The sequence below is a fragment of the Gymnodraco acuticeps genome, unplaced genomic scaffold, assembly GCF_902827175.1.
Source record: "Gymnodraco acuticeps unplaced genomic scaffold, fGymAcu1.1, whole genome shotgun sequence".
Taxonomy (NCBI): domain Eukaryota; kingdom Metazoa; phylum Chordata; class Actinopteri; order Perciformes; family Bathydraconidae; genus Gymnodraco; species Gymnodraco acuticeps.
Window position 1 is genome coordinate 2,968,061 of NW_022991435.1, and position 15,688 is coordinate 2,983,748.

At 42.0% G+C, this 15,688-nt stretch overlaps 1 protein-coding gene across 1 annotated transcript in view; it reads right to left on the reverse strand.

The window, feature by feature from the left end:
* Positions 1-15,688, reverse strand: part of LOC117532590 (SPRY domain-containing SOCS box protein 4-like) — a 43,699-nt gene that overhangs the window by 23,718 nt on the left and 4,293 nt on the right. Inside the window, 4 exon segments of the mRNA XM_034195935.1 lie at positions 7,439-7,511; positions 7,513-7,548; positions 7,550-7,819; positions 7,821-8,392. Coding sequence (XP_034051826.1) covers positions 7,439-7,511; positions 7,513-7,548; positions 7,550-7,819; positions 7,821-8,174 — 733 coding nt within the window. The 5' untranslated portion in view covers positions 8,175-8,392.

Below are 15,688 nucleotides of genomic sequence, written 5' to 3' on the forward strand. Positions count from 1 at the left end.
CTGTACTTTGTGAACAATGTTAATGCTATTGTTAGCATGCTTACATGCTGTTTATCTGCCGATAAGAATTTGATTTATATAATTCCTCGTTTTACATTCTTTAAGAATGAACGATGCCACTTTCCTTCAATGTAATGTTTGATATGAGTCCTACATTACTACACATTAATGTAGGCATTTGACTCTGAATCCCTAATTCCTTCTCCAGCGCTCTAACCTTCACTGATCATTTAAGGTATCTCCCTGCAGGCCCTCATAAGCAGACTGTTTCTCCACTAACCTCTCCTTTCATTCCTACATTGATTCATACACATGTGATTTCCACAGAACTGACACCACTCACCAGACACAACTTTCAATGAGCCCCTTGCTCAGTCTTTACACCTCGTCTTCTTCATCTCTAATAATCTCTCCTTTCTTTCTTTGTCTCTGATCATCCTGTGTGTCACTCTTCTAGCTGACACACTTTGATCTGTGATCACTCGCACATCTCACTGCTGCCTCCGTTTCATTGTTTGTATTTTGTGGTTTATTTATCTTTTCAGCTGCTATCCACTATGGCCTTTTTCCGTTTTACTCACTCTTGCTTTATTCATTCCCTCTTTTTGTCAGTAGGTATCTTTCACTAGAGAGTAGCTTCCCTTTTGGGGCTTCCTGTTTTCTACATGTTCTTTTCTTGTGTGATTGCTACTATTTCTCTTTTTTATGTGTTATGTTATTCTTTGCCTCTTTTTCCCGTTTCTCCATTCATCTCTGCTGTTAAATATTGGATTACAAATGTGCTGACATGACACCGCTGTTCCCCACTGGAGCAGGGGGGGTTCAGATCTCAAAGCAGAGGATGAAGAAAGAGACATGAGGCACTTTCAAACATACATCAGCCTTTTCTGTGTCATATAATTGTTTTGGGCCGTATTAGATCAGCCATAGCATTTGGCAGATTAAGTGAAGAAAAGTAGGGCCACAGAACATAGTTTATCCATCCAACAATGACATTACACTTGGGAAGAAAATGGATTGATGTTGACGTTTTGCAGAAGCTATTTTGTAACTGCAGGTGCAGAGACAAACAGCTGTCTCCATTTTAGGGGGAAAATTGTCTTTTGCATTTTAAATGATCAATTATAAAAGAAAAAAAGCTTGAGTTGGAATCATGTAAAATCAGGGTGGGGGAGTTAAAGACTAAGAAACAAATTCATATACTTTTTCTGTGTCCGCTCAAGGAGCTAACAAAAAAGCAGCCAACGAGAGATTGGCATGCTCAAGTGATAGTAGAGAGCAAAGGGAGACATTAAAGGGAGGCATGAAAAGCAGAGCATTATGCCTGCAGCTAGCAGCTAAGATAAACTAAAGAACTAACCCACTGACCCACATATCCCACACCCAGCAGTTAGTTAGAAACTCTGAGCGCTATCTTGCTAACAAACCAGGCTGCCACCAGTAAGCCGAGTCACTCAGCCCAACCGGAAGATGTATAATTCATACACATGAAGACCTGTAATGGAACAGAGTGAAACGTAAGCGCCTGGAACCAAGCTGCAGTAATCCTACCCTTCAAGAGATAACTGCCTTTAAAGGATCAGTTCACACAAATCTAATTATTTTCTTAGTGCACATTTTTTGATAAGTGAATACACTGAAGGTTAATGGAATTCCACAAAAGATAGTTATCAACTGTAATCCCTGTGGACTACTTCTTCAGTGAGGGATTAATATCTCAAACCCTCCGCAGATCAAATTAGAAATATCTGCACTTAATATCACTGTATGGGCAACTGAAAGTGTGTTTTCTTTTGATTTGGTGGAAGCAAAACTTTAACCCATTTTCCTATTTAGAACAAACACTTCAATTATCATGGCGGTAATTAGGATTTATTAATTATTGTTAGATGAATATGTGTCATGCTCTGAGATGCTGATATATTGCGTTAGAGAAAACAACCAAACTAAAAAGATTTCATTCTAGTTATTTAATAGCAGATAAGGATTTATTTTCCAACGATGACATCAACTAACCAAAGCTTTTATTCTGACGCAAGTCTGTTGGAAGAAAAACATATGCTATGGTGAAAATATCCTTACAGCTTTAATGCTACACAACTTTTAAGGGGTGACAGCATGCTAACATAACTTACTGTACCTGTTCTGATACAAGTGTACAGTATGTCGGTGCCGGTCAGGGGGGAAAAGAATGTGGTCACTTCTCGTTGACAGATCTGCTGGAATGTGAAGCCTGATTAAGCTAGCGTTTGTGATTTTAACTATGAACTATGAACCCCTGCCAACAGAAACCCAGTGTTAGTATTTGTGTCTGCATGCTGCAAATGCCACATTTCTTTAAGCGCGGTTTAAAGTGGCTTTATGGTGTGTGTTTGGCATTTTTCACACAGTGCAGTTACATGAGTGATGGTTAAAGTGATGGTGCATTATGTGGTTGTGTCGCAATGCAGTTTTAAACTTCTTAGAAAATATGACAATTTTCCTTCTCGTTTCACTTCCTTGTTGGCATCATCCGACAGAACTGCACGACTCTGCTAGCTCTCTACTTTCTGTCCTTATTGTTCACACCTCCCTCTCACTGCCTTTGTATTCTGGCTCCATCCTTCTCCTGAAAAAACTTAAATGTGGTACTATCTACTTTTAGGATGCTATCCTGGCTTTTATATTCCTACTTTAACTCTGTTGCTTTTTCTTCTCATTTTGGCCCCAACTCCCTTATCTTTTTTACTCGTCTTTCTCTCTTTTCAAACAAACCTCTCCAAAATGTTCTCTCGTCTTTTCCTCCTTACAGTCCCTGACACTGTAATGAGTGGTCTCTTCATCCAGCTAAACTTTCTCAAGGCTGTAACGGATTTGAGTGAACCATATCACGTCTGTTGGATAATGAACCTGTAATGGCATCTTATCAGCAACTGGGGACAAAAACATACTAAGATTAGCTTTACTACCAGCAAAGAAATGTAATCCTTCTACTGAAGGTAAAACCAATCCACCAAATTGGATTTGCAAAGTCTTCACCTGATAACAGTCATCATTACCCAACGGTAGCCTCTAAGGTCTATTCAGGGTGGTGTGTGATAAGGAAGGCAACATTTAACTGCCAGAGTTTGAGTTTGGTGGGATGTGTGCCTGAGTACAAAGAGAAGAGAGGAAGCTCAGACAGCTCTTATTGTAGTGAATCAGAGAGCCGCTAATTGGCACAATTTTAGAGACACGATGAGAGAGAATACAGGGCTGTGTGTGTGTGTGTGTGTGTGTGTGTGTGTGTGTGTGTGTGTGTGTGTGTGTGTGTGTGTGTGTGTGTGAGCAGCAGATGAAAGTGCCTAATACCAGCTAAATGAATGAGTTACACATGGCATTCATATCATTCAGCCATGCACAACTATTTCAAAATATACACTATTTGGCAAACCGGTATCTGTTCACCTCTCAATAGCTGAGAAGAAATTCTCTAGTCAGATGCTGGAAGGATGAATAATTGACATCACATGAACAGGATAATGCGGTTTGAACCTCGCTCAGCATATATTTGCATTAGTGCACATACTTCCCTGAGACCATTTGCTTCTTCCCAAAACTGCCATAAACCTGTGCTGCTGATGGTTATGGGTCTCACCGGTGTGTCTTGTGTTACTGCAGGAATGGGAGCAATGATGTGAGGTGGAACAAAGTGATGATCAACCGCTCGTGGTGCAGCGGGGTCTGAACCAGAGTGATGAGAAGAACAAACAGTGTGGCGAGCAGACTCCACGTCGATAAATCTCTTTTTAATACCCTGCAGTCATGTTGTTTCCCCTCACAACAATAATTCCCAAACAATCCAATAGTCACTTCTCATGGGGAGGCCTGTTAGATAAAGTAATTACAAAACTACCCGGAGGATTTGTCATGACCTTACACTCGTAAACATGCAGAGCAGATTCATAGTATGTTACACTCAATCAGTTTTAAACACTCACATTTCCCAAATGCTACACTCAGCGATTTCCAAGGAAGAAATCAGCAAAACACAGCTTTTTAAAAAAAAGGTTTGCTATCTGACCACATACTGCATTGTCTCTCACACTCCTACATTCGAAGGCAGAAGGTAATTATGACTTCATTCTTTCTATCCGAGTCATCTTCGGGGCAGACAAGTCGATTAAATTCAAAACCGATATTGAAAGAAGCCGTTGCACAGACAGTAATCATCCCGTTGGCCCTTTCTGAGACAAAGAGAGCACCCAGAGGCTTTACTTCAGCTCTGCAGCTGGAGATATTCATCTGTTCACAGTCTCTGTTTCAGAGAAGCGACTGAAACACTAATAATCCAAAAAGACCTCTGAGCTTTGAATGTGTGAATGTAATGAGAAACCCAAAGCATTGTTTCATGTTTGGTGGTCTGAGTGGATTTCCCCTACCTGAGGCTCATCTCTCAAGTAAGCCTTTGTTTTGTCTGTCTGCACTCACACATATGATTTCATTTATTTTGTTTATGAGTTTTACAATGCATAGTTGCATATAATAAAGTATGTTTTTAGGGAAGTATAATTGTAAGGCCTTGTCAAACCACAAAATACTGCAACATAATCCAGTCAATTTGTGCAAATGTTTTAATGTTTGGCGAATTTAAACCTTATAGGGTAAAAGGGAGCTGGTCAAATCAAACCAGAGCTATAATGTTGCCACGCACTCTTACTCATTAAGTACAAAATATATCTTACAGTTAAGTATTAAATGCTCCCTGACAGAAATATAACAAATATTTTTCTTGGAGTTTTCTACTTTTCTGCCCCTCTAGTCGGTTAGTCTGACTTTTCTTGGTGCTTTGTGCCATGATAACAATGTGTGTTTCAGTAACAGACCTCCCTGCTTTCCTCCTTTGCTCCGCCTACTCCCTCCGTTCCTATTCCTAAAGATCAGGTTGAGTCTTTCAGCCTTCACTCTCTTCCTTGCATTAAGCTGCTACATTTTTGCAGGCCTCATTTCACAGTGTAAAGCACATACTTGTGGAAGTGAGGGCTTTGAACACACTTAATATTCTCTGAGGTGGCCCATCACAGGGACTTGCCGTGAAATTCAGCAGATGGCTCCATAAATGGGAAGTGGCTGAGGTGAAGGGCTTTCAACAGCCCAAGTGTATACTTTGAACTAAGCCTGAGTGTGGGAGATTACCAGACATCACACATACAGTCAGGCAGGACTTAAAGCAGAGGTTGAGACTTTCAAGAGTTAAAACTCAACCAACTGTTTAGTGTTTTATTCTGATTCATATTTTAGTCGGCCAGCTGCAGTTTAAAGACCAAAGAGATAACATTTTAAGCTGAGATGAGGCCTGTGACTTTTTTTCAGGGGTGCCGAAAACAAGCTTTTGATGTGGTGATGACCCTTAAGAGCAGAGAAATTTCTCTTTGAAATATTTCAAAGAGAAATTTGAGATAACTTTGCTAAGAAAAATCTGATATAACATACTACAAAGAGACACACTCTGTTGTGATATCAAATAGGACCAATGGGGCTCTGCAAACACGGGAGGGGGGAGACAGCAGAATCCGATCATAAACGTGTTTTCATAACACACTTTCTCTTCTTGGCAGGTGTGTGTAGGTGTCCACGATGTGTGTCTAATAGCTTTTCTAACAAGCTGTTCAAAGAGTCACTGTTTAGACTGTGCTGGGAGGGAAAGCCTGTCTCTTCTCTCATAACACACACATGTAAACAGACACGGGGAGGCAAACAGAAGCATCGCCTAGGAACAAAATATACCATATTCAAATACCTTTAACCCAGTGGTTCCCAAACATTTTTCAGTCGGGACCCCCCTTGGGTATTGGAAATATTTTCGGGACCCCCCCAACCCGGTTCCCATCTATATTGGTAGGATTAATTGTATATTGTTTGTAAAAACATTACATTTTCTCTGCTGATAATAAGAAGATACAAAGATCCAACTATATTTATATTTTATTATGGATTACACAATGAACAAAGTGCTTTGTAATAGATACTGTGAATTAATTTGGCCTAATTAAAACTGGTTGGCCTTCTTCCCTGAGTAGTAGATTTTTAATTCAAATGTCTTTAAGGAAAATATATGAATTAACTACTATTTCTACGGCAGGTTTGCAAACGATCACATCACGTTACCATTCCTATTCCACAACTAGCTTATCAATGACTTGTGTGTGCTTGCTTTCCCTTTGCAGATCTTCTCAAACCGGGGCTGTTGTTTTGAGTCTGCCTCTCAGTTCATTCTTCAATGTTCAGCTTTGATCTGTATTTCGTTTTGATGGCAGCAAACAGCAGAAAAAGCCTATCTCACCACAAGTAATGTTGCAAAGGCAGCATTATGCCCACACCAATGAGATATTTTTCGAGCAGTGTTTGTTTACAATTGAATAATAATAACAATACATTTGATTTATATAGGTGCACTTTAAAAACAACGTCATCTCAAGGTGCTTCACAAGCTAAAAGGAGAAGAATAAGACAATAAAAAAATCTTCCCGCGACCCCCCCTGCAGGTACCTTCCGCGCCCCACAGTTTGAAAACCACTGCCTTAACCCAACATGCCAACTTCTCTTTATGTACTCATCTCCTATTTGTCACTGATAACACAACTGTTTTACAGACACAATAACCTATTTGATACATTTATAGAGTAGATGTAGTGTTTGCTTAAATCAGGATTATTAATAACATAACAAACCCTTGTGGCATAATACCTGTTTGTTGATGCCTGAGGGTACTATTTTTTGAAAATATCGGATAATGCTTCCTCATGGTACCTAGTACAAAGAGCTGCTCAGTATACCTGGAGAAATCAGTTTGATAGAGGCTCCAACAGGGACAAGATGAAAGTTAAGTTTGCACCCGAAAGGGTCAGCTCTCGTACTTCAAAGAGTATTACAATTAACTCAAAACAGAGGACAGCAAATGTCCATCACTAAAACGTATATTGCTCGGTACAAAACAACGTCTTTTAAAATACAACACTATAAGAGAAACTTCACACCAACAAATATTACTAATGGCATCTATCAACCAAAGCAAATGTAATTGTATATGTACAATTATTGGAAATAAACCTCTCTGATTCCGATTTTTTTCACATTTTGCAATGTCATATTGAAGACTTCTACAAAAACACGGACCATGCATGAATACTTTGAAAACACATGTATAACCAGTTAACAAAACCGGTTTCTGTAGAGAAACCGGTGTCATCACTCCCTTTAAGATTGCAGAAATGTAGACTTTCTGTCAAACTCTCACTCTGTGTTGCTGCCAAAGAAAGTGTGTCAAATGTTGAATCTCAGACTTTACAGACTTGCATCACCAAACTGAAAGTATTACCACAGCTTGGGAAATAGGGTGACATTGTGTCACAATCAGAGCACCACTATCAGTATGAGTGCTTAACCTTAAGGTGTTGTTAGTGTGGAATATGTTACTCACGATCTAAGCCGTTGATGTACTTCATGGCGATCTCACAATGTCCCCACACAGCGCTGACGACAGGATACAGCTTTCTTGCCTTTCAGTCCTCGAAATGCGATACCTAGATTACTGTCCATCCACCATGAAGCTCAGCGTCCCTTCATCCATGTCCAGAATTACTAGCAGAGAGTCCGGCAAGGTGAACGACTCCTCCGGCTCCAGGAAACAGGGATAGGAGGGCAGCGTGCTGTGTGCCCTGTTCTTACTGTCATGGTAGAGCCTGTTGCGTCCCAGATCCCAGCCCCAGGACTCGCAGTCCGACCCCACCAGCGCTGTGTAGCCCACTGAGTGTAAAGGAGCTTCTGAGGTGGCCACCCCAACCACAGCGTGGGTGCCACGCTTGCCGGGAGGGCCAGTGGACCCTCCACACGTGAAGACCCCTTGTGTAGCCTACCCGCCCCCGGATACAGTCTGTGCTCTGAGCAACCGGGTGGCGGTGAAATGTCAGTTTATCATCGTCTTTTATGAAGATGTTGAGCGAGCGATCGTCAGGGTTCCACGCGTGGCGGTGCTGGGTCTCCAGTCCGGCACATGGCATGTCCAGAAGGAGATCTAGCCTGGTAGGTTTGGAGAAATCAGGGCCCCTCAGTTCCGGGTGCTGCCGGCGGTGCGCTGAAGGCCGGTAGGAAGGGGAGCCACCGCTTTCCCCACGACCGTCTACCGTTTTGATGCCGCCAGAGATCTTCTGCCCCATGGCTGCGGTGGAGAGGTTGACAGAAGGAAGGGGGGTGGGTGGTGTTGGTGCTGCGCTGCGTTGAGCTTGTCGTTACCTCATCAATGCAGTGGAGCTGAGGTGAGAGTTCCTAACGGGAGAGTGGAGGAGGGAGATGAAGGAGGAGGAGGTGATGAATGGAAGATGTTCGCGATCTGGTTTCATGCCACAATTTTCTTCAGAAAGACATGCTGCCACTCCTGTTGAGAAAAGAACGAGAAAGAACTTTAATAAATAGGTTTCAACTCATTGTTACTTTAAGGCCTGCAAATAACTGTTTTTTGTTGGTTAAGCTTTAAGGACTAGAACAAAAAGAAAGTGATTGAGAGAGTCAAAAAGAGTAACTAAAAGAGAAAGGGGATTAAGCCAGTGGCAAGTGTTGGCAAGACTCCTTGTTTCACAGATATCGTGTGGCTTTGTTTTTGATAGAAAATAAATTGTGAACAGAATAAATAAGCACACACACATTTCCTCTGACTGATCCTGCATCCTCCTCACAAAGTCAAACAGCGATAGCAATATACGTTCACAAACATTCCCCAGTTGTGCTACATTACCCAGATTTGAACCAGGCGCGCTCTCATTTAGGTAATGTAATTTTAATGGGAATTGCCTCAGTCTGCAAAAACATAAACACAACGGGAGGAAAACAAAAAACACCAGGTAATAATTTATCTCCCTTACTGAAGTTAAACAAAGTTGAAAAAGTCAGCTTGACTTATACTTTCCCTCACACTTTGAAGATAGTATAGTATGATAAACACAGTGATGTCAAAGTAGCAAGCTGTTTATGTTCTGTCACATACATGTCCGCTTACACGACAAACACAAGTTCTAGTGAGCAATAACCACTGATATTCAGGGTTTATTTTTAGATGTTATTTCCAATTTTACTGTAATGTGTTTCCATTGTGGGCGAGACATTTGAAGTATACGTTTTTTTATACAGATTAAGTTGAACTCACTATCTATTTTTGTTTGATTTGGGGTGGTGACAGTTGAATACAATTGATCATAAGCTCATAAATGTAAACTCTAATTAATGTTATAAAAAGGAACAGATTGTTTGATATTACTTTTAACTGAAGTTAACATATGTAGAGTCGAATATACAACCAAAATCTCAATTTGTTCAATGTGGTGTGGTTGGGCTAAGTAACAACAAAATATTTAACACACACACACACACACACACACACACACAACACACACACACACACACACAACACACACACACAACACACACACACCACACACACACACACACACAAACACACACACACACACACACACAACACACCACACACACAACACACCACACACACACACACACACACAAACACACACACACACACACACACACACACACACACACACACACACACACACACACACACACACACACCACACACACACACACACACACACACCACAACACACACACACACACACACACACCACACACACAACACACACACACACACACACACACACACACACACACACACACACACACACACACGTTTGGTTAAAGTGACGTCGTTTTCTCTTCCAGGAACAGCAGCTGGTGCTTCCTGTTCACAGGAAAAGACTCAGTCACACCTAGCAGACAGGGAAGTGGATGATGACACAACTCGCTCTCTCTCATGTGCTTCATCTATCCGCAGCTCGTCTTTACCTCACCCTCCACAAGAACTATTTATTGTATGTCTGAGAGGAACTGACGTACCTTCTGGTAAGAGCGTCTCAGACCTCATCATAGCGGAGAGTACAAAACATATTTGGTGTGTCAACACTTCCCTGCAATCAGATCACCCCAAAAAAAACTTTAATACACTTTTATAATGTCAAATTATGGTTAATGCCTTAGGTTGGTATACACCTTTCATGAAGTAAAATTGAAGATGTTCCATTCACTTGGTAGGCATGTGAGAAAAACTAACATAACAACATATCAAGTGGTTAGTGATTGATATATTAGATGATTATTGGGTGAGGTTAAAGTATTCCTTAATGTCTGGAAAGCTAATAATATTTAACTGAAAATACACCCCTAAAATACAATTATCAAAGAGTAACGGTCTCTATTTATTCAATATCAAAAAGTAGATTCAGAGCAGAGGCCTGTACTACGAAGCTGGTTCAACATAACCTGGATATGTTTGAGTTAGCCGGTTTGGCTAATCCAAATATACGCGCTCTCGCTAAACGGTACTACGACGCGGGTTATCAAGTGGATCGCTCAAACCAGCCAGTGTCCTATCTATTAGGTGCGCGTTCAACCCATGAAAGGGTGGTATTTTGGAGCATTCGACCAATCACAAACATGGACAGATGTTCAACGTTCACACAGTCTGTGATTTTTGCCGGCCGCTTTCCTGCAACGGTCAAAGCTTTCTGTATGTTCCTTTCTCCTGTAATATGACTTGATCGCTTTAAACTCCTTACACTGAGCTCTGATTGGTCAGCAGGCGGTGCTTTCACTGAGTTGAGCTCTTAGCCTGCAACCTAACCTGGTCCCGACCAGGGGGGTATACTACGAAGCAGGATTTTCGTTTAGCAAGATAACTTCTGGGATTCCGGTACTGACGAAGCTGGTAACTTTTTAGCGGGCTAGATCTCCATGGTGACTTATCCTGGAACCTAGTCTGTGCTCCGAAGCAGGAGAGTTCCAGGATAAGAGATCAACTCAGCGAAAGCACCACGCCTGCTGACCAATCAGAGCTCAGTGTGCGGAGGAAATACAGTTTAAACTGCCGTTGCCAGGAAAAGACGGCCGGCCAAAATCACCGACTGTGTGAACATGAAAATGAATAGAACATCACCTCCCATCTTCAGAGCAGTCTGACTATTATAACTATTATACTATTATGTTAAGAAAGCTTAATTAAATATCTGCCACAACACAAGTAACCGGATCAAAGTAACATTACGTAGCCTACAGTCAGCGGCACTGTGAGTGCAGACGTCGATGTGTCCCATTATCATTCATATCACATCATATCACATCACATCATAATGTATCATATATTTCCTTATCTGAGTCAGCTGAGCCGTATCTGGCCGTGCAACACTCACAGTGTCACATACTGTATGCAGAAGTATTATTTTAAGCAACACATTAAGTTGACGAAACACTCGAGTCAAATGTAATTAAAGTCAGATCCACTCGTGTCTTAGACGGGGCAGTGATAGCATAAAGCTGTTAATGTCTACGCATGTCAAACACTTTTCTTTTACCAGGCTGTATTCACCTTGCAGGTGCAGCTATGTGGCTTTTATCCTGGATAAAGTGTTTAAGTCATGGATGTTTAAGTTTTAACTTCTTCATATGTGTCTAATATTATAGTTTGACTTTTCATTCAGGAAGTATGACGCTGCGCTGTCAGTACGCTTCTCCATGTTTGGTGATGTGGTCGAGACATGCTCCAGATACCACCCCATGTTATGTGAACGCGCACCTAACTAGATAGGACACGGCTGGCTTGATCGGAACGAGGTGATAGCCACCGTTGTAGGACAGTTAGCGAGAGCGGCTTTGTTTTGGATTAAGTCAACCGGATAACTCAAAACATATCCAGGATAGGTTGAACTAGATTCGTAGTATACCCCCCAGGTTAGCCCGCACAGCATAAGTTACCATGGAGATCTAGCCTGCTAAAAAGAGAACCAGCGTCGTAGGACCGGAAAGCCGGAGTTTCCCTGATAGTTAGCCGGCTAAGCGAAAATCCTGCTTCGTAGTATACCCCCCAAGTTAAGAACATCGTCTTTATTTTCAAACAAAGATCACACAAGCGCAGATTATTCCGAGCAAAACCACCACACCACACAAAGTGTGGTCATGGTGTTTAGTCTATGAGTAAATGTGTCACACAGGTCTCATTTTGTCTGTGTGCTTTTTCCAATTCTCTGTTTGTCTTTTCCCGTCTCTCTTCTCTCTCTGAGAATGCAAGGGTCATTGCAGCGTGCAGCCAATGTGTGCGTACCACTCAGTGGCACGGCGCAGTCGGACACACACACCACACACACACTACACACACACACACACACACTACAGCACACACACACCAGCACACATCATCACACACAACACCAACCACCACCCCCCTCCCCCCACCATTCCACACACACACAACCATCACACACAACCAGCAATCCACACACACACTACACAACACACAACAACACACACGCCAACACCACACAACCACACACACACTACACACAAACACACACACACAACACACAGCAGCACACCCACAGCCCCCCCACACAACACACACACACACACACACACCACACACACACACCACACACACCACCACACACACACACACCACAAAGCAACACCACACACACAACACAACCACAAACAAACAACACCACACACACACCACACACACACACACACACACACACACACACCACACACACACACCACAACACACACCACAACACACACACAACACCCACACACCACACACACACACACACACACACACACACGGAGGCGTGTGTGTCATCATGGCTGGTAGGTTGGTTCAGGGCGGACGCTGCATGGAAGATTCCAGAGTAATCACTGCCAACTTCAGCAAAAGAAAACACAATTTAACACTGTACAAACTCTCAGCGTGTGTCTCAGCTGGCACAGCATGTGGATGACAATCTGGCATTTTGGGGCTGCCATCAAGAGGCACTTGACCTCTGACCCTGGTCACCGTTGCGTTAGTTAACCTCTCAAGAGGCTGGTGGTGGGCCGCCCGCAGCGTCTGCAACACGCTTCAGCCATGATCTGTTGTTTACTTTCCCTCCATCTATCTCCATCTCTCTCTGCTACTGCAAGCCAACTCACTAGGACAAACCTCCCCCCCCTTCCTTCATCTGTACTTTCAGATATACAAGATTGATGAAACACATATGCAAAGTCCAGGTAGTTCAAGTATTTAAGCCTGCAACTGACGACTATCTTCTTCATCTGTAATATGCTGATCATTATTATTACAGAAAGTGGGAAAAATCACAATTTCCAAAGTTCACACCTTAAAATCTCTTCCTTTGTACAACAACAATCTGAAATCCAAATATTAAATATTAAGCTTACTGTCACGGGAGATGAATGAACAAGGAAACGGAGAATTCAAAACTTTACCAGCTGAAACTAGGAAACATTAAAATGTTGTCGGATTAATCTTCTGCCAATCAATACATTGACAACTTTTTACAGCACTTCTATAGTTCTGTGCTCAGCGTGTGCTTTGTAAAGATCAAATAACACTAACTGGTTTAGCAGGGGACAGATATTAAAAATGATCTGGAAGAATTAGAGACAATATGGGCAAGAAAAGAAACTGGTAGAAAATTTAGAGAAATTCAGCAAAAACATTTATGAATCTCAGACAAAAAAGGAGCCAACCAGTTACAAAACTACTCTAAAAGCCTTGTCAACATTGGATAAGGATGAGATAGTGTGTGAGTGTGAGTGTGTGTGTGTGTGTGTGTGTGTGTGTACGTGCATCAGAGGAAGACTCAGATTCATCTACTGTCCAACAAGCTCTGACCTGGCAGACAGGCTTAAAAGTGTCTCACATAAGTGGAAAAGACATAAGGGTGTGTGTCACCCTTATGTCTTTTCCACTTATGACTAACAGAAACCGAGTTGCCCTAGTAATGTTGAGTACAGTGGAGTGTTACTGTATGTGTGTAATTCGTTGTGAGTCTCTGAGAGGGTCAGACGAGGACAGCTGCTGACCAACAAGGCCACACAGGATCAGAATGAATAGTTGGAGAGTCATTCAGCCTTTCGTGCACAAATGTCTGGCCTGAGAGCGCACGTCATATCAGCTGGTCCACCAGTTATCCTCCCAGCCACCTGCAGACACTGACAGCAGCAGAAACAGCTGTTGTGTATTGCGCATGGAAACAATGGGCTCCGTTTAGCAAGTGGCATGCACTCAAATGCTTATGAATATTTTATAGATCTCGTAAAAAGAATAGAGTGACATTTGAGGAAAGGTATTCACTTTTCTTCTGAGAGTAAGGAGAAATAGATTGATATTAATATCAATCTGCCTGTCCCTTATGAGCCAGTAGCTTAGTTTAGCATAAAGCCTGGAAACGGAGGGAACAGCTAGCCTGGTTCTGTCCAAAGATCTTGGAGCGTTTTTCTCAAAACGTCATTCATGTAAGAAATGCCTTGCCCCAAAGACAGCTGAGACACGAAGGACATCCATTTGGAAAGGCAGACCTTGTTGAATGAAACATTTAAAGAACTGCAACTAAAACATTTCATGTGTTGGTTTCGGTTGTCACATGAGAAATGCAGCTGCCTCTTCCTGAAATATGGAGGCATCTGTCTTTTAACTGGGTAATGGCAATGAGTTCTGCATTAGAATTTGTCAGCAGTTTGCAAAATTAACTTTGTGACTTTCCTTGTACGGGTCAGTGGACTCGAATGATTCTGGTCATATTGAATTCTGATTCAAGTGCAGACTAAGGGAGAGGGCTAATTTAAACATTGCTTCCAAATGATATGTTGGTCAAGCTTGAAATTTCAACACAGAGAGAGCCGGCAGGGCGAGTTTCAGAACTAGCAGAGGCCAAAGTAATCTTCTGTGTCTCATCATAACAGATGTTTTGTAGTTTGCTCATTTTTACTGAAAAGACTTTTATTTACAGCCTAATCTCAGATCGAATCACTTTTTTACCACCCTTACATAACAGATTTTATCTGAAGCTGAAGTACCATGACTTTGTCTCATTCCCATGACTTCTGAAAATGATTCACACACTGGTCACTTTTTCCACTTTTCACTCTCGGGGGGACATTTGGGCACCACAGTGAATAATGAAAGGTCATAAAGACGCAGCAAAACAGATGCAGACATTTATATAATATCTCAGCTGTGCCAACTAGATTAAAGTGGACCTATCATGCTATATTTGAATAACATATTGTAGGGCCATACCTATATAAAAACATGTCTGTGAAGTTTTTTTTTCAAAATACCAAACAAATCATGCATTTTAGCCATGCCTCATTTTGCTCTATTTGCTCTATTCCAGCCCTGTCTTCACAAGGGCTGATTCTGTGGCAAATGAGCTGCAGCTGACCACGCCCCCCTGCAAATGTTACCATGCTGTTACCATGTCACGCAACCTCTCATTCCCCCGATAGGTGGAGAGTTGGCCATATAGGCGGAGCACCCCGTTTCTGACATCAGAACCATTTCAAATCTGTATCAGTCTGTATCAGATCCATTGCAGCCCCGTTTTTAGAGATTTGGGTATAGAGGAAAAGAGAGAGGGTTGTGTTTTCTGACACTTGGTGAGTTCCCTGACACACAGGGGACACATTCATGTATAAAAGACGTACAAAAGTGCATTTTGCATGATAGGTCCCCTTTAAACAAACTACTATCCTTCCACATTGCTGACATTCATTCCTACTGAGGGAATCCCTGGGTAGTGGAGGATGCCAGAGCTAGACATAAACTGTA